This window comes from Octopus sinensis, linkage group LG2, assembly GCF_006345805.1.
Source record: "Octopus sinensis linkage group LG2, ASM634580v1, whole genome shotgun sequence".
Lineage (NCBI taxonomy): Eukaryota > Metazoa > Mollusca > Cephalopoda > Octopoda > Octopodidae > Octopus > Octopus sinensis.
This window is the reverse complement of record NC_042998.1, coordinates 60,466,980-60,487,946: the sequence shown is the minus strand read 5'-3', so window position 1 is coordinate 60,487,946 and position 20,967 is coordinate 60,466,980. Positions and strand designations below refer to the sequence as shown.

Here is a 20,967-nt window from a genome sequence, read left to right as displayed (position 1 = left end):
TATATATGTATATATAATGAATACTCCAAAGGAAAATGATGAAAGTGAAAGCAGTAACTTACGATGAAATGGTGCCGATTTCATAGCCAGCATCGATTTTTGACCTTCCAGCTGCCACAGCCACAGCCAAACCAAGTTGAGTTTTTGATGATCTCAGTGCTTCGTAAGTTATAGCTTGTTTTAGTTCCTGTAAAGTGAACAAAACAAAGGGTTTTATTAATTATTGTTGTGTAACCCTAAAAGACTTTATTCATTAATTCAAACAGTGTATGTGTATAGGCACAGGGTTTAGTATTTTCTAGATCGGAAAACTGGATAACTGAATTGAAGGAAAACTTTGTATGAATAATTATACAGAGAATAATAGAGAAATTTTTACAGAGATGTACTTTTAGGGCATAAGAGTTTTGAAAATTGTTTAGTACGAGATCTGGTTTGATTTCTTTTATTGGTTTAATCAGAAGAGAAATGGTAGCATCTAGGACCTTTTGTCAGAGCTTCAGAGATTGCGAGAGGAAGGTGGAAAAAAATACAGCCCGTGGGTTGTTGCTGAAGAACGTATCACGTCAAAATATCGAGTTAGCCTCAGATCAGTGACCTGGTCAGAATACTTGAAACAGAGTGAATTCTGTTAAAAGTAAGTAAGGACCAGATGATGGAGTTAAGTATTGAGACACATTAAAACTGGCATTTAAGATTTGGTGAGAGATACCATAAAGTCAGGTAAAGTAATTGGTGTTGGGAAGTTAGCATTGCTAAATAATTTAGAGAAGACATGTACTGATGCCAAACAATAAAGGAATCAACATATAGTTCAGTCAAATAGTGAACCAGTGAATGAGAAACGGTGAGGATATTAATGGTAGCCCATCAAATTAAATTAAGCTTGTTTTGGATGGAGACTAATAAGAAGGCTAAATACTTTCTTATTTCTTTACTACCCACAAGGGGCTAAACACAGAGGGGACAAACAAGGACAGACAAACGGATTAAGTCAATTATATCGACCCCAGTGCGTAACTGGTACTTATTTAATCGACCCCAAAAGGATGAAAAGCAAAGTCGACCTCGGCGGAATTTGAACTCAGAACGTAGCGGCTGACGAAATACGGCTACGCATTCCGCCCGACGTGCTAACGTTTCTGCCAGCTCATACTTTCTGTGACTTGATTAAACGAAGAAAGACAGGACTCAAAATCTCCCTGCATGACGTTCGAAACTGGTTTAAGATAGAGAAGAAGGAGCTGGAAACATGGTCCGAATGTTCAAGGACCAGGTGGTGATACTAAACCGAGTGACAATCATAACATCAATACTTTGATTTTAGTTAAAACCAGGGTCGATATATACTCTTTACTCTCTTTTACTCTTTTACTTGTTTCAGTCATTTGACTGCGGCCATGCTAGAGCACCGCCTTTAGTCCAGCAAATCGACCCCGGGACTTATTCTTCGTAAGCCCAGTACTTATTCTATCGGTCTCTTTTGCCGAACCGCTAAGTGACGGGGACGTAAACACACCAGCATCGGTTGTCAAGCAATGCTAGAGGGACAAACACAGACACACAAACATATACATAATCATACATATATATATATATATATATATACATATATACGACGGGTTTCTTTCAGTTTCCGTCTACCAAATCCACTCACAAGGCATTGGTCGGCCCGAGGCTATAGCAGAAAACACTTGCCCAAGATGCCACGCAGTGGGACTGAACCCAGAACCATGTGGTTGGTTGGCAAGCTACTTACCACACAGCCACTCATGTATCGCTCCATGATGTCGATGCAGTATCATATTGTTTATATTAATAGAAATTAAATAACTTTTATTGCGAGAGGAAGGTGGGAAAAACTACGGCCCGTGGGTTGCTGCAGTAGAAAGCATCACATCAAGATATCGAGTTATCCTCAGATCAGTGACCTGGTCAGAATACTTGCAACAGAGTGAATTCTGTAATGTATGTATTAGTAAAGTTCACACATTCTTGTCCGTCATCTGTAATATCCCTCTGTCTAAAAAAGTAGTCTTGCAACTAATGGGGGAAAAATAAAAAGAACAAGTCTTCTTATTAGATCATTAGATGTTTCTAGTTAATTAAAATATATATTTCTCATGTCAATTCTTGATAGAGTTCTCTTTAAATATAAAATAGTTTTTATATATTTCTTCCGAGCTTTCGTCTAAATACCATTTCTAAATGTCATGTTAGTGTGATATTCGAAGATGGAAAATATTCTAATAAATATAATTAACATTTTCTATCTGGAGTCTCCATATTTAAATATACTGGAAGATATCATAAGAGAAGTTTAGTTTTTTTTATTAACTCCACGTGTGTACCAAATTGGGACCTGATTTCTTTGGAACTAATTGTAGCTTAATGTCAGTAGTAATTTCCCGTTCATACATCTGTCGGACAAACGAATTTAGTTGCTTCTCTTTATGTTCTGAGTGGAAATTTCTGAGGTAAATAAAATAATTCAAAGATTTGCTGGGATAGATTTAATGACGTTAACGCCTTCTCAAAATGTATAACATCACGTAATGGCTGGACACCAGTTTCATTATTTCTTTCTTATGATTCAGCCAAGATATAGCTAAGATAACTAATATGTACTAATGGGCTGAGACATGTATGAATGATTGTTGGCCCATCTGTAGGTTGATGTAAACACACAAACACACACACACACACACACACACACACACACACCACACACACACACACACACACACGTATGCACGCTCGCACACACATGCACAGTAGTAGTGAAGGCTCTACGTTTTTCACTGGAGATTCTTGTTACCCATCTCAGAAAAGTCTCGTACAATGGGAATGTGGTGCTCTGGATCTCATGCCAGCATCCATAAGTGAAAAATATTTCTCATTCAATGATTTTACGTTCAATAGAAGACCATAAATCATTTACTTATATAAACAATGAGATAATCATATTTAGAAATGAAGACAACTTATAAGTGAAAAAATAAAACCAACTGAATTGATATCCGTACTTTACTAGGACTTTTTATCAACGGACACTGAGAAATTATATAAACTGAGAAAACAAAAGATGGATTCGAATGCATAACGTAACAACCATATCGAAATGTCAAGAGGTATTTTTAAATCCGATATTGTATTGTTTCTGCCATACTTCTACTTCTTTCTTTCATTTTGAACGCTCGTTTATCAACATTCTGTCAATTGTATCCAGGGAAGGTTAGTAAATACTTAAGAGCAGCTTACAATAGTGAATTATACTGATTTATGGTACCTATTTAGGAATTGTGGATATTTGACATTAAGTATCTTAATTTCAGTGAAATTCAGTGAAGCGTCGGTAACATGACAAAAAAAGAAAAAAAGGAGGAGAAAACTAACGTGAAATATCGTTTGATAGAATTCAGTGAAGAGTCAGTAACATGATAAGCTAAAAAAAAGACAAAAAGGACAGAAATAAAAGGAACAGAAGGAAAGAGGGAAAAAGCAAAAGCTGAACTATTCCTTTGATAAACTGGCATTCTAAAGATCCTGCCAACGACAGCTATTTTATTACATCGGTGAAAATATGTTTCCATACCAAAACACGATTTAATCAAACGTAAGAAGAAAATTCATTGTATAGTCTCCTCACTACCACAACATTATATATCTAAGATAGTTGTATTCTAGACAGAGTACTGGAAAATTTATTGATTTCGGTATTTTTGAAGTGATTTCTAACTTTCCAATCCAGGTATGGAAGACCTCAATTTGTCACTGCAAGATAACAGAAAAATTGACAATTGTACAGTGCTTCTGTAGCTTGCAATAATAAACGCTACGCGTAGCTGTGCGGTATAAAGTTTGCTTCCCAACCACATGGTCCCAGGTTCATTCCCACTGCGTGGCATCTTAGACAAGTGTCTTCACTTATATCGTCAGGCCGACCAAAGCATGATGAATGGATTTGGTAGACGAAAATTGAAAGCTCCTTTTCTCCCACTCTCTCACCACCGAAGAAGAGCGTCAGCTCGAAACGTTAAACCATCTTTCTTTCCTTCCTTGAGTGTCTGCTAATACTTTACATGTTCCACGTCCTCGCGTTGTTGTTTTTTGTGTTCGCTCTTCTTTTTTAGATTTACTATATATATGATTGTGTGTGTGTGTGTATGTGTATGTGTGTGTGTGTTTTGTGTCTGTGTTTGTTCCCTACCACTGTTTGACAACCGGTGTTGGTGTGTTCCCGTAACTTAGCAGTTTGGCAAAATAATCCGATAGAATAAGTACCATGCTTAAAAAGAATAAGTACTGGGGTTGATTCGTTCGACTAGGGTTCTTCGGAGCGGTGCTCCAGCATGGCCGCACTCTAATGACTGAAACAAGTAAAAGATAACGAATTTGATGACACATAAGACGCAGGTTTTACTAAAGAAATGTCTCCGAAAATCACTCCGGGTTCTTTATACAAAGTTGGGTCTATTTCACATGCTTTAATACAACCGTGTTTCCCCACTGAATATGCGCTGTTAAATTAGTGGTGTGTCTTATATGTCCGTGTGTCTTTTATGCTACCAAATACGGTAATTATTGGACACATTACAAGTTGAATTGGCTTAGCAAAAGTCAAGTTTTGAGCATGGACTCAGTACACTGTGGTCACTTCACCTCCGAAGGACAAAGGAACCAAATCTCCCATAAATGTCATCATACCTTTTAAAAAAACTGAACACATTGGCCAACTGAAACATTGTTAAATCATCTTTGGTCGTCATAGATCTGCGCGACCGTGGCTGGTCTGGAGTTAAACAGTAAACAACAACGACGACGACATCGAGGAAGACGAGGATGACGACAATAACAACGACAGTAGCAATTAAAAAAGTCAATGCTGGAAATGTACAAGCTTCCAGAATAGAAAAGAAACAAACAGCTCTAAACTGAAAGAAAACGAACAAAAAATTCCGTAATTATTAAAAAAAAGTCGCGTGGACATTGATGTGTGGTTAAGAAACTTATTTCCCAACGATGTGGTCCTAGGTCCAGTCACTTCTATTTTAGCCCCGTGGAGATTAAAACCTTGTGAGTGGATATGGTGTACGGAAACTAAAAAATACACGTGTTTAAAAAAATATTTTGTATTTTACTTAATTATTGGTATGTGTTTTATCGTACATTTAATCTTTTTCTATATGGTATAATTTAATCATATCATTGTTATTTCATTATTGAATTGATAAAAGGTGGTTCTTCTCTAATTTATATACATATATTATATATTGTGAAATTTGATTTAGTATTACTAAATTGAAATTTTCCCTGTAAGTTTGGAATAATATTCCCTATTATTATTATTATTATTATTATTATTATTATTATTATTATTATTATTATTATTATTATTATTATTATTATTATTATTATTATTATTATTATTATTATTATTATTATTATTATTATTATTATTATTATATATGTGTGTGTATCTATATATATAAATATATAGATACACACACACACTCACACACACACACACACACGCATATACATATATATAAAGGTCGCACAACTGTTATTTAACTATTTTGGCAGTTTGATGAAAAGTATGTCCTATGAAGCTTCAAATACAACACCTATTTTCTTGACAACCGGTGTTGCTTAGTTTACATCATTGTAACTTAGCGGTTCGGCAAAAAAGCGATTAAATAAGTATCAGACTTAAACATTTGTTCGATTAAATCGTCAAGGCTGTGCCCTTGCATGGCCGCAGTTCAATGATAGAAACAAGTAAAAGATTTAAAAAAAACTTGAAAACTCACAGATATAAGGGATGTAAATCGTCCCTTGTCTCCTGGGGGACTACCTCGACCTGCTGGATATTCCCAATCAATTTCAATGCCGTCAAATTTATAGAGTCTTGCTAAATTTATGGCTGAGTCAATTAACCTCTTCCGTGTTTGTGAATTAATTACAGCAGCAGAGAAAGGCTTCGATCCTAGGTTCCAACCTCCGATTGCTAAATATGTTTTTAGTTGGGGATTTGTGTTTTTGATGTCATTTACTTCTTCAAACCTGATGCAAAAAAGAAAAAGAGAGAGAAAAATGGTAAAAGTGTTCATCGATGAATATTGTTAAAATACATATATATTCTTGGATAGAGGTTAGGGAACAGGCATGGATATGCAACTATATTGCTTAACACGCAAGCACATCTATCTATCTATCTATCTATCTATCTATCTATCTATCTATCTATCTATCTATCTATCTATCTATCTATCTATCTATCTATCTATCTATCTATCTATCTATCTATCTATCTATCTATCTATCTGTCTGTCAGTCTCTGTAATATTTATGATTATGTATGTACATATGCTCTCTCTCTCTCTCTCTCTCTCTCTCTCACACACACACAGACACACAGATACACGGGCACACACGCATACAGGTATACGCATGCGCGCATATATCTTTAACGTGTAATCGTGCACAACCATTCGAATGCTCATACTAGACAAACCAAGACCTATTTGATCAGTTACAGCATTTCTTCCAGTTCAATAGACTGAATAAGAAGAAAATGCTCGGCCTTGTCTCCTGTACTTTCCGAAATGATTAAAAAAATTCTAACCATTCAGCTAATATTACCTTTTTCTCTTTTCCTTCCGCTTTTGTATTTCTAATCGCTTATCGTCGTTTGTTGCATTAAATATATTGCCACTAACTTAACTATTGTTTTTCTTGCGGATAGCGTCTGTGAGTAATTTTTGTTTTGTATTTTCCTCAAGACGCTGGAGTCTTCCGAGAAATTACGGGACAGAAAAGTACGAACTTAGGTTGGGAAAATCTGAAGCGGGAATTGAAACGGTTTTGCGTTTCAGTTTTTCTGGACTTAATCTTTTACCATCTTTCTTTTACTTGCTTCATTCACTGGACTGCGGCCATGCTGGAGCACTGGCTTGAAGGGGGGTTGATCGACCGAATATCTATTTTCTCTTCTTTTACGCCTGGTACTCATTCTAGCGGTGTCTTTTTGCCGAAGCGCTAGGTTATGGGAATGTAAACAAATCAATACTGGTTGTAAAGCTGTGGTAGGTGACAAACTCAAAGACACACACACGCGCGCGCGCGCATACTCACACACACATGCACGACGGGCTTCTTTTAGCTTCCGTTTACCATATCCACCGACAAAGTTTTGGTCGGCCCGGGGCTATAGTAGAGGACACTTTTTCAAAGTGTGGGACTGAACCCAAAACTATGTGGTTGGAAAGCAAACTTCTTACCACACATCTATGTCTGATAATAAATAATAGTTGCTTGAAATTTTGGCACAAGGTCAACAAATTCGAGGAAGAGAGCTTGTCGATTACATTGATCTCAGCGATCAATTGGTAAGTATCCTATTGACCCCGATAGCATGAAAGGCTAAGTCTACCTCGGCAGAATTTGAACTGAGAACGTAAAAACGCATTTTACCCGGCGTGCTAACAATTCTACCAGCTCGCCGTCTTAAAAGCAAAGGACTTAATCTTAATTGGTTTTAAATTTTGGCACAAGACCACCAAGTTCAGTGGAGGAGATAATCGACCTGATTGTTTAACTGGTAAGCATTTTGCCCGGCATGCTAACAATTCTGCCAGCAAAGATAATAATAACAACAGATTAACTGTTAACAGATTAGCTATTGCCTTTTTTTTTTCTCTCGCGGGGAATGCGTTTCCGAGTTATGGTTTATTATCATTTGAATAATCTTGATGGATTGTTTGGTTAAACTGGTAACTTACATTCCTTTTTGCCATGCATGTGAAATATCATCTTTTTCAAAGTTTGTGACCAAACCATTTTTCAGTGTAGCGAAAGCGTAGGAAATATGGGTGCAAAGATGAGTATCAATATTGGGTGGCTTAAATTTAGCCGGTTGATCTCGATACTGTGACCAGTTTGTGAAATAGCACCATCTCCGGTAATTGGTACTCTCTGAAATTAGAAATAAAAAAATACCAATCTTTATATTAGAACGTCAATTGTAATTAGGAATGGTTAGTTATTTTTTTTATTCACGATTTTTTCCTTTTTACTTTTACTTGTTTTAGGCATTGAAGTGTGGCCATCCTTGGAAAACGCGTTGAAGAATCGAACAAATCAACCCTAGTGCTTAATTTTTGAGTCTGGTACTTATTCTATCTGTTGTTTTTGCCGAACAGACAAACACCGGTTGAGAGAGAGAGAGAGAGAGAGAGAGAGAGAGAGAGAGAGAGAGAGAGAGAGAGAGAGAGAGAGAAGGTGGGATAAACACAAATATAAACGTAAATGATACTAACCGGCCACCTAACATCAAAAACTGGCCAAAAAGCACTAGTAAAAATATCTGAAATTTCATCTAATAAGGACAACTTTGACTGTGTTGCTATATTTTGCAACGAGGATATGAAATAAAGTGGCTTTACGATTCGATAAAATACGTCATTCAGCAAGGAACACCTAACTATATGGTATAATCCCACTTTCAGTTTAAAAGTTAAAAACATTATTACCAGGTCCTTCCTAAACTTAATGAACACGCATTTCTATAACGACCATAAATTCTACAAGATTTTAACAGATACACTCTCAAAGTTAGTTATAGCTAAATTGGCGATTTCGCCTCTTTCATAGTCAGAATCAATAGGAAATAGATAGGCCCTTCCACAAACAAACGTTTCTTCTCAATGTAATTGCCTCCATAAAAGTACATTCCTTTTAAACGGTAAATGCTTTCAGCGAAATATTGTTTGCTGTGCTAAAGTTGCAACCAACAATAACAGCAACGATACAAAGTGCTTCATAACCCTCACTGACAAATTTAAATCTAAACATTCCCAGCTTACGTAAACTTTTAGATAGGAGGAAAAAAATCAGCAACAACTCTTTCAAAATACTTTTGGAGCTTAAATAACAAAGTGACCAACTTCAGCAGCAAATCGTCTATTATAGAATCTGCTCCCTCGCATATTAATGGTAACAACTGTCTCTTCTGCTCAGCAGAAAAATTTAACATCCTCACTCAACTTCTCAGACCATTAAATTTCAACTCGGAGTCGATTTCGTCAATCCCTCATCACTGGGAGTTCTTTCTACGATTCTTCAAACTACCAACTAGATGGTACTCTGCATACTCCTAATCGTCTCTGGAAATATTTAACCCATTGCCTCATCATAATCGACTTTCTAACCTCTTTGTAAGCAGACCATTAAATTGTTTTCTGCCCCATTCCTCTCAATCTTTACAGGCTTCAACCTTTACACGCTTGATGTACACTAATCTAAATTCACATTTCTTCTAATACAACCGTTTTTACATTATAGTTTCTTTAACACTACTTTCTTTTTTGCTCCACAGTTTGGAAACCACTTTCCTTGCATTACAGTTCTGAATATTGATTCAGTTTTGTGCACCTTTTCTACTAGTTTTATTTTACGATTTATATATAACATTGTAATACACTTATACCAGAACCAGTTATCTATCCCATCTGAGAGATATTTTATCATAATTAATTTCTTATGTGTAGTTATCTATCCCATCTGAGAGATACTTTATCATAATTAATTTCTTATGGGTAGTTCAACTCTCTTTTTGACTTGACAATTTTCATTTATTTCATTTCTGCATTCCATTATTTATATCAAGCAACGTTTTGAAACATGAAATATTTCAACAATGCGGACATTTTATTAATCAAAATAAGTATCATTACAATCAACACATTTTTGCCAACGAGTTACAAGTTTGTTTATTTCGGTAACATAAAAAGTTAGAGTTCTGGAACTGATGAACTCTTTGAACGCACTTTCAGCATCGGTTTGGGTTTTGAACTCCTCTCGCAGGAAACCAGCAAGGTGTCTGAAAAAGTGGTAGTCGGTAGGAGAAAGGTCTGCGGAATAAGCTGGGTGAGAACTTCACAGTCAAGTTCCCTTAATTTCTGGAGCGTCATTAGAGAAACGTGTGGTCGAGCATTGTCATGAAGAATGATTGACCCTCTTCTGTTGACCAGTCTGGGACGGGGAAGTAGCAGTTTTTCGTTCATTTTGGTATTTTCATGGCAATATGTTTCTGCAGTAATGATTTTTCTGGGTTTCAAGAAGTTATAGTGGTAAGTCCAGCAGTACACCACCAAACAGTCACCATAATCTTTTTGAAGAGCTCGGGTTTAGGGATGGTTTTCAGTGCTTCATTTTGGTCAAACCACTGCGAAGAAGGTTTTTTTATTATTGTACAAACCACTTTTCATCGCAAGTTACAATATGGTAGAGAAATGTATCGGTCTGGTTACGGAGAAGAAGCGACGAGCAAACTTCATATCTGCGCATTTTCTGATTTTCATTCAAATCGTGTGTTACCCATTTGACAAGCTTTTTTGATATTTAGATCGCATGTAAATGGTTGCAGACAGTTTTCTGGCTAACTTGAAGTTCTTTTGCCAGTTCTCGAGTGGTTTTACGTGGATCTTTCTCAATGACGGTCTTTAATTGGCCGTTATCGATGACAGATGGGCTTCCACTATGTACACGATCTTCAAGGTTCAGGTATCTCCTGCGAAATCGTTTAAACCATTTTCGAGCTGACCACTCACTTCGTTTTTTTTTTATTTCCCACAAGTATGATTTGGGAATATACTCAAACGTATGTTTATAAAAAATTAAAATGACAATGATAATATAAACGAATGAGACACAAAAACAATTACACACAATAATTTAACAAAATGAGGTTTAAAAAACAGGTAAGCTCCGACCTCACAAGCCCTGTCTTCTCCTCCGACACCTTGGTAATCCCTATGGCGTGCTCACGTAGAGCCTTTCATTCCCAACGTACGTGCTACACGCGACCATATTTTTATGGACATACTCACTGACAGACACCTCCTTTCCAGCCCCACCTTCCTTTTCAGGTGAACGATGAAAACATTCACCAGCGCGAGGCCGGAGACGAAGCTGTCTATCACAATATCTTTCATTCTCGACTTCCATATCACCTCTCTCGCAATTGCTTCTACTACGAGAAAACAATTCTTACCCTCTTCCGTAAGGAAATCCGGTGGGTTAATTTTTAGAATTGACTCAGACGATAGCTGTACTCTTCTTTCATCTGACAACAGGTGTTCTGCATAAGTCCACACTTCTGACACAATCGGACACTGAAAAATAGTGTGCAGGATAGTTTCCACGCCCCGCCCGCATCTTGAACAAGCCAACGGCCCAGGATGGCCGTGTATGGTGAGCTTATCCCGAACGGGTAGGGCTCCTCGGTAACACTGCCAGGCCAAAGACTTTTGGAAGTTATCCAGTGTCTTCGGCCCGAATGTTCTTCGGAACAGGCTGTCTAACTGACTGTCATCGAAACCCAGGGTCCTCCCCAGGGTATCACCATTTCCAGCCTCTACCATCGAGTCGATGCTGTCGTAAGCCGCAGTGGTACTGAAACCGCTGCTGTTGCCTGAGCTGCGGAACTAGAGAAGAGCCTTGCGGTACTCTGTATACCAGGTACCCAACCTCATCTTCGACGAAACCAGTTTTCTCTATCACCAAAGCTAGTAAAGCTGGGGAATATCTGTCTAGCGAACGGAGACCACATCCGTTCATCATCCAGGTAGGGCCAGAGGTGCCTCAACCTTAGCGCATCTTTGCGCATCAACAGCCAAGGCATCCCTAACCCACCCTTTAACGGCTTTTGACAGCAAATAGAAGTCTTACAAGTGGAGCGGAGTTCTTCCACAAAAAGCGAAAGATTAGCCTCTGCAACTTGCTCAACCATGAATCTGGACAAGGAACGACGGCTAGGCGGTAAACGATGGCCGATGCGATAAACACATTGGCCACCTCCGCCCTCCCTTTCAAGGATAGCCACTGCCAAGACAAGGTCTTGACTATGTGGGTCACTTTGCCCGATACCTCGAACCAGTTCTTTTCTATCTGGAGATCTGGGCCAAACCAGATTCCTAGCAACTTAACTGGGCCCTCCGTCCAGCGTCCCACGACGCTATTCGAAGGCATCGACTTGCCCCTTCAGGTGCCAAGTTACAAGCCGACCGATTTTTCCCGGTTAATTTTTGCTCCTGCCCTCTCTCGTAAACCTTGATGGTTTCCCTTACTTTCTGTAGGTGTTCCATCTTGTTCACGATGATAGTGATGTCGTCCACGTACGCTGTAACCGATCCTCCACCTTCTGGAATCGTCGGAATACCACTCAGGTTTAGCAGCAATGGCTCGAGGGCCATTACGTACAAAAGCAAAGGGAGTTGACACTCTTGGCGAACCGACCGCTTGATGCAGAACGGCTTTCAGAAAAAGCCATTCACCCGAACGATCGAGTCGATGTTGTCGTACAACTGTATGATCCACCTGAGGAAACCAAGACCTAGTCCGAACTGCGCGAGCACAGAAACCAGGTAACGACGGTCTACCCTATCGAATAATTTAGCTTGGTCTAAATGGACCAGTGCCCCGTCCTTGCCAGAATCATTACCATATCCTTCTACAGTGTAGCGTATAAGATGAAGATTATCCTGGATTGTTCTGCTGGGGACCGCACAAGTTTGTGCCCCCCCCCCACCGATCAGGCCATCCGCGACACGTGTCAATCCTTTTGCTAACACTTTGGCCAAAATCTTCATCTCTGCGTTCAGCAGAGTGATGGGCCTAAAATTATTTATACTATCCCCCTTGTCCGGGTCCTTCCTGACCAGCGTCACCTCTCTCCGGCGCACAGATCTAGGAATCCACCCATTCTGTTGCCAGTTCGCGTAGACGCTAGCCAGCACATGCCCGAACAAGTGTGGCATACTTTTATATAGCTTGTACGGTAAACCATCGAGTCCCGGCGCTTTACCACCACCGCTGTCCGCTACAGCCTCAGTCACCTCCTTAGGTGTGATACCCTTCACAGCTCTCCGCATCCTGCCCCGAGAGACGCGGCAGCCCGCCGAGGAAGTCCGTAAGGTCAATTCTACCATCCGGTCCATCGCTCCCACCGGAAAGCTAGGCGAAGTGCTCCTGAAAAGTGTGACACATCTCCTCGGGTTCATTTATCAACTCACCTTGTGAATTCACCAAAGTTATGGTAAAAACAATTTCACATTAATCTGATGAGTTACACTATACTTTAGAAGACTACAAATTTATCATTCTTATACAAGAATGTTATTGACAGTCACTTCGAAGTTTCGACCTACGAATTCATCATCGGACAGTCTGATGATGGGTCAGCTGGCCGAAACATCGAAGTCGATGTCAAGAAAATTCTAGTATAAGAATTATGTATATATATATATATATATATATATATATAGATAGATATGTGTATATATATATATTATATATACATACCTATCTACCCCCTCCCTCCATCCCTACCTACATACATATACATACATATATGCATGCATGCATGCACACATACATACATAATACATACATACATACATACATCATACATACATACGAATAAACACACACACACACATACACACACACACACATACACACGCATATATATATATATATATATATATATATATATATATATATATATATATATATATATATCTTAAAAGTAATTGAGTCTATGTTCGGTCATTGAGTGACCAATGATTTCGCTTGACCTGATGTAAATTCAATTACTCTTAATACATTAGTGGTCTATGCTTTAGAGCATATTGCTTTCAGTTTAGCATTCTGTCTTATTATTATTAATTATTTTTTCCTTTCCTATCATTTCTCCACGTGCGGTTAACACAACCCCACCATTTACTGACTATATATATATATATATATATATATATATATATATATATATATATATATATATATATATATCAAAGATTGATAGAGAAGACGGAATGTACAAAAAAAAAATAATAAAAAGAAGAAGAATTTATTACCACAACAATTGTTTCATCTTCATATATGTAGAAATGGAAATTAACCAAAGTATTTACCTGCCAAGTATAAACTGCACAATACAATCACAAGTGTTCGGAGTGACATCTGAAAGAAGAGATTTTACAAGAATATATAAAAATACGTATGTGTGTGTGTGTGCGTATGTGTGTGTAAATACATATGTATACTGCTGGAATCATTTTATATATGAAACTAGGAAAAATAACAACATAAAACATAGCAACCAGTCGACAGATATAGTAAATGTCATCCCTAATAGCTCGCCCTCAAATTGCACGGAGAACTACCTGATAAATAATAACTCTCCTCAACACAACAAACGCACAGATAAATTTAATAATTCATGTAGCTGCAGAGATAAAAACAAGTGTCAATTCTCCAATATTTGTAAAACTAAAATGTAATATACCAATGTGATGTACTCGCAAATAACCATAAGAAATCTTATAAAGGAGCAACTAAAAACGAAATGATACTTAGATACAATTCCCACCAATCTAGTTTCAGAAATGGAAGTAAAGCGAACTCTACAGGACTGAGTAGCTACATCTGGGAATTGAAAGATAAAAATATCAGCTACAGTTTAGAATGGCGTATTCTAACCAAACCTTCCTAGCATAGCATTAACAATAAGCGCTGTGAACTCTGTATAAACGAAGAGCTATTCATTTTAATGGCTAAATCACCTCTACTTAATAGGAGACGTGAAAATGATAATTTTTGTTTGCATAAAGTCGAATTCGTATTCTCAAAGTATCGATAAACCCGCCTTACCCTTTGTATACCGCTGCCCTCTATTTTAAATGTTATTTGCAAACCTACTTAACCCCGTATTACCTCCCTTTAACCTCCCTACACACCAATTAGCTTACTTAACTCCAACCCACATTATAAATTAATTACAGAACTTTATATTTATTCTACATCCTACGCTAGCTTACTATTTTCCTATAATTTAATTTGTCGAGAGCTAGACTACCAACTCTTTTTACACGCGATAAATTTCCCCTTTCGATCTTATCCTTTTTCTATGCACTCTTCAAACCTGTACATTATTCCGGTACGTAGTCCATTTAAACTCTATATTACAAATTCTAGATATAAACTTTACCCATATATTGCGGCTTCCATTGAAAATATACGAACTAACTTACAACCTATAAATTAGTGTTATATAGGTTCATAGAACGTTACACCGGCGTCAACTAGCCGAACATGCGGACATGTGTAGGCTATGTTAATAATTAATTATGAGACCTTAGATTCAACTAACTCTCTTCTCATCTATCCTACAACTGCTTTATTGAACTTTGAACCTAAGTAAAACGTAAGACTATTGAATTATTGAACATTTTCTTTTTCCTGTCCTTTCCTTACACTTTCTTTCTCTCTATTCTCTTTTGTTAACCTTTGCCTTTTTCGTTCTGATGATATCTATTAATTGCAACGAGGTAAAATACATATCTACCCCAGCCTGATACACGGAGACAGCTGTAAACTTACTCTAACATACTCTCATCTTAATTAATTAAATAATGGCTTTATAATACCAAAGATCCACTTCTCATTGTTATTTACTTCTCCATTTTCTTATCGTTTATATATACATTAAACTACGGTTTACCTTTTAAATTACCTACTACCGTATACCTTATAACAAGGACCATTTATACTGAGGTAATTACCAGGAGTACCTCTGGATACATCTATCTCCTAGATGGTTTTAATACTTCTAACTTATATATCTGTATATATACGCCAGCTAAATTTAATTCGTCCTTAGCCGAAAGACACCTGTTGCTATGCACTGTAATTTGTATTTGTGTAACAGTCTCTGTTTTTTCCGTCCTTGTTTTCGTATACATTCGCTGCTTTCTTCCAGGGAATCTAATGCTCTTAGCTTAGTTTTTCCTTGGAGCTGGCCAGATTGGAGCAATCTCGAGTATAACCAGCTGAAATAGCAAAGATTATCAGGAACTCGACTGAGGAAATAAAACTTCGAATGAACCGTCCTCGTTTTCTTTGTATCGTCTATCTGGATGCTTTGTTGTCCCTTTTTTGTATTACCTGACTGTCTGGATGTTTTGCGTTCCTGTCCCATTTTGTACTTTTTATATATAATATATATATATATATATATATATATCACGTGATCACGTGACCGACCAGACCATCAGACGTTGATACACATCGCTGGTCACAATGCGTACGCATTGTTTTAGCCTTCGAATGACGCCACCCCGCTGGCTAAGCGAGCAGGCCAACGAAAAAAAGAGTGGGAGAAAGAGTGGTGAAAGAGTACAGCAGGGATCACCACCCCTGCCGGAGCCTCGTGGAGCTTTTTTAGGTGTTTTCGCTCAATAAACACTCACAACGCCTGGTCTGGGAATTGAAACCGCGTTCCTACGACCGCGAGTCCGCTGCCCTAACCACTGGGCCATTGCGCCTCCACACACACACACACACACACACACACACACATATATATTTATTTATTTATAACGCATTAAAAAGGGTGACTTATTAGCAATTAGAACCTAAAGGCAAAATTAACAGAGTTCATAGAAGTGACAGAGGGTACTGACTAGGACCTCTTTTGCTAGAAATAAGAGTTACAATAACTCAAATGCCACGAAGCACAGGACCTAATGACTGACAAAGGGAGGTTAGTCCCCAGCGTACATAGTCGAATCGCAATTTCTAGCAAAAAACGTGCTACTCAGTATCCTCTGTCACTTTTGTGACCTCTATTAATGTTTTTGATTTTGTCTACTAAACAGTATAGTAAGGTCAGCTGGGAATCGTCTCCTTGACGCAATTCACTCTGCCAGAAATGTGGAAAGGACATGCTGTACTTCTTGGCATTTGCTCTGGAAGCTGCCATACGAACATTTCAGAGTGTTTGGGTGTCAATCTGAGGACAGTACAGAGCATTCGGAAAGAGTTGAATGAGTTTAATGGTGATTACGAAGGTAAGGTATGGCATCTCGGAAAACTCGCTCTAAACGTTCTGATAAGAAAAGAACTGAATTTGCTGGTGAGATCCAGGCCATGATTGACGACGATCCCTCCAAGTCAATCAGGTTCATCGCCAGGGACATAGGAGTGTCTGAGTTTCTTACAAGATGAGAAAGGGCAAACTTTTATCCCAAGCCATCAATGAGAAGAGGAAAGACATCGCCACGAAGCTTTTGAAGAAATTCAAGCATCTCCTTCAACCGAACATGCTTTGGTTTTTCTCGGACGAGAAAAATTTCAACCAGGATCAGATGGTGAACACACAGAGCAATCGCTGGCTTGCCGTGTCCCCAAAACATGTACCGAGAAGGATAAAAACCAAACATCCAGTCAACATCATGTTGTTTGGAGTGATCAGTAGCGATGGCGACGTTATGCCTCAATTCATCTTACCACACGGCCTCAGCCTCAACACGGAGGCCTATATCAAGTGCTTGGAGAAGGTAGTGTTGCCCTGGGTCAAGAGGGAGGCCTTTGGAAGACCACGTCTGGCAACAGAATTCTGCACCATGCCACACAAACAGGAGAAAGCAGTCACGGCTGTTAGACAATTTCTGTGATTATATCACCCCTAACATCTGGCCACCTAACTCCCCAGACTGCAACGCCCTTGATTATTATGTGTGGGTCGAAGTTGAGCGAGAGACCAACAAAACTCCTTGTAATACCAAAGACGAACTGAAGGCAAGGATTATGGCAGCATTCACCAGCTTAAAGAAGGAGACCGCCCAGAAGAGTTGCAGGAGATTCCGAAGTCGTCTGGTGGCCGTGGTTGAAGCCAATGTCGATTGTATTGCATAAACTTACTCTTTAGTATTTCAAGATACTTTTATGTAATTTTGGTAAATATATCTGTTAAAATAAGATGTTATTTTAATTTTTGCGTAATTTAGACGACAATTTATTCCCCGCACCATATATATCTATATATATATACATACATTCATACGTGCATACACACACACACACATATATATATATATATATATATAAATATTATATATATATATATATATATATGTACATACATACATATGTGCATACACACACACACACACACACACACACACACACACACACACACACACACACACACACAACACATATATATATATAATATATATATATATATATATAAATATTATATATATATATATATATATATATGTACATACATACATATGTGCATACACACACACACACACCACACACACACACACACACACACACACACACACACACACACATATATATATATATATATATATATGTGTGTGTGTGTGTGTGTATATATGATTACATAAATACATATTCATATTTGAAAACAAACCATTATGTTCATATACATGTACACTCATTATCATTTACAGGATTATTTAGTTTTCCAAAAGAGAGATTAATTACTGCTCGTTATGGAAGACTAGCGGCTACCGTCTCTACAACAATTTCATTTAAACTTCTATAACAATTCTAAGTAAGAGCTGCATGATAAATTATAGCAACAGAAACTTTGGTTACAAGTATTAAGATCGTTTTACAACGTTATTATTGCAGGTAAATTCAGAGGTATAATAAAGTATGTGTTTCTTTTAATGCTGTATATTAATCATTCACATTAAGAACAATGCATAGTATTCTAGCAACTTTACACGTCGTGGAAAATTTATTAGAAAATATCTTATACTAATCCTTTATCAGAGCTGTCTATTTTTTTCAGCATGCGGTATTATGTTCCGAAATCGGAATTGAAATAATCTCAGTCAGCACGATATAGGCGTTCGAAAAGTGAGCGCAGTCACCTCCTGTCATTCGTTTCACCCATTTGGGATATTACAAAGATCATTATCAGCAGAGAAGTAAAGGAAAATCTCTTCATCGATGAATCGAATGGTGTGTTTGGTTCACCAAAAGCATTCTGACTCTAACAAAATAACCCAAGCTGTAGTTTTGAACTGAACTTCGTGTCGAGTTTTTGGAAAATAATATTCAACATTTCCATTTTCAAAATCCCAGTCAACAATAAAATTTGCCGGAGGCGGGCTGGATCAATAGGGTGTTAGACTAGTGACTGAGGAGTCGTCAGTCCCTATAGTGATAACAGACCTACGCTGTGTTAAAGTCGCTAACCTCAAATCAACTCAAGCATTGTGAATGAAATTGAATAGATGGAAAATACATGGAAATTGACCGCATATACTGTCCCTGTAATTCAAAAGGTCTGCTTACTTCTATTGGTCTGGTTTAGAGGCAGGGGCTGTGCCTGTTACTTTGCAGGCCATCTGAGACCCCGATAACGTTCCTCTCGAACAGTTGCAAGTCGACGTCTGCAGGGATAAAATCATGTGCAGGGTGGGGATTTCTAGCGAGTGGACATGCTGGAGGGGCAAGGGTCAGGTGTAGTGGTTGTTACGAAGTCTGGAGATGATCAATTATCATTGTACATCTACTCCCAATACATATGAAGCAGTAGAAAATTACAGCAGTAGTAGCAACAACAACAAAAACAACTCATACACGGTCATTCTATCTCCCCCTACAAATACATGCTTGCAAATGACTGTCATGCATTTGCACTAGCCAAATATATTTAGATTAGATTGTGCCATTATAAAGTATTTGTTGAAGCTGTTCTTACCTTGTTTATTGTTGCACATATCAATGAGAAACTAGAAAGAAAAATCATTTATAATGTGACGGGAAGAGAGGCCTGAGAATTGACCATATGTCTTGCTGAAACTAAAATAAAAATAAAATAAAATAATAAAGAAACTTGTTTTGTAAATTAATCTTATATACGTTTGACAATCTCCTCGTCCGATAATAAATCGGGTTGCGTCTTATCTCACTTCAAGCAAAGTGTTGTATCAGCTAAAGTTTTCGTTGGACAGGTCTTACAAAACATGCTCTGAAAACATCTGTTCTCAACGAACATGCATAAGCGGATATAAAAATTGAGATAACTGCGCGCGTTATACTGCAGCGGAAGGTGGTGACGAAGGTAATTATTGGTGATCATCAACATTTTTATGAGCATGATAATAAAGAGAATACAGATTAACTTGGATGGTATAAAATTATGACTTCCAGCTAACGAGGGCAGTTGCTATTCTCAGTGAGTCAAACGATCTACTGAGAATAGTTACCAAATTCCTCTCAAGCTTTCTTTCTCCCCCCCCTCTCTCTCTCTATATATATATATATTATATATATATAATCAGAAATATTTGAAATTTTCATTACCAGTGGTCTAGCGTGTAAAAATTTAGTCAATAGACTATATATTATTCATATAAATATAGTGTACATTTAAACACATAAGAGGTATCCATTATAGGACTCCTTGCACGCTAGAGAGGACAGTTAAATTCCAAACCACTATTAGAGATAAAATTTTGAAGGGAATGAAAAAGAAAAACATTTACCATCTAACTCCTGGACCATTGGTTTCAGACTTTTTTTAGCAAATAAAATAATTTGCTAGGCGAAGTCTTCTTCAGCAGGTACACCTTAGATTAAATATATATATATGAGGCAATCCAGAATATTCCCCGTGCTTATACATTCAAATTTTTCAAATCTACCGTGCAAGCTAAAATAAAGTCTGAAACCATTGGTCCAGGAGTTAGATTGTAAATGTTTATATTTTTAATTCCCTTCGAAATTTTATCACTAATAGTGGTTTAGAATTTAACTGTCCTCTCTAGCGTGCAAGGAGTCCTATGATGGATACCTCTTATGTATTTAAATGTACACTGTATATATATACATATGTATATATATATATTATACGATACAAATAAGATGCTATTTCTCCGAACGCAGAATTGCTGCTCCCCTTCTCTCTCTCTCTCTCTGTATGTATATATATATATATATATATATATATATATATATATATTATATATATATATATAAGATGGCCGACACTTTTGAGTGAACATGTTTAGTTATAATTAAGACAGTTCAAATTTAATCTGTCTGGTGAAAGAGTGGACAAGAGTCGTTTGT

At 37.5% G+C, this 20,967-nt stretch overlaps 1 protein-coding gene across 2 annotated transcripts in view; it reads right to left on the bottom strand.

Annotated features, from left to right (window-relative positions):
- Positions 1-19,703, bottom strand: part of LOC115230764 (acidic mammalian chitinase) — a 59,512-nt gene extending 39,809 nt beyond the window's left edge. The window contains exons 1-5 of one of the 2 annotated variants that reach the window (XM_029800907.2): positions 19,595-19,703; positions 13,977-14,025; positions 7,785-7,977; positions 5,814-6,066; positions 63-187 (exon numbers count right to left, since the gene is read on the bottom strand). In XM_029800907.2, the coding sequence (XP_029656767.2) occupies positions 63-187; positions 5,814-6,066; positions 7,785-7,977; positions 13,977-14,025; positions 19,595-19,642 (668 nt within the window). In that variant the 5' untranslated portion in view covers positions 19,643-19,703. The remainder of the gene's footprint in view (positions 1-62; positions 188-5,813; positions 6,067-7,784; positions 7,978-13,976; positions 14,026-19,594) is intronic. The other variant, XM_036513553.1, reaches the window with a different exon arrangement.
- Between the last annotated feature and the right edge of the window lie 1,264 nt (positions 19,704-20,967).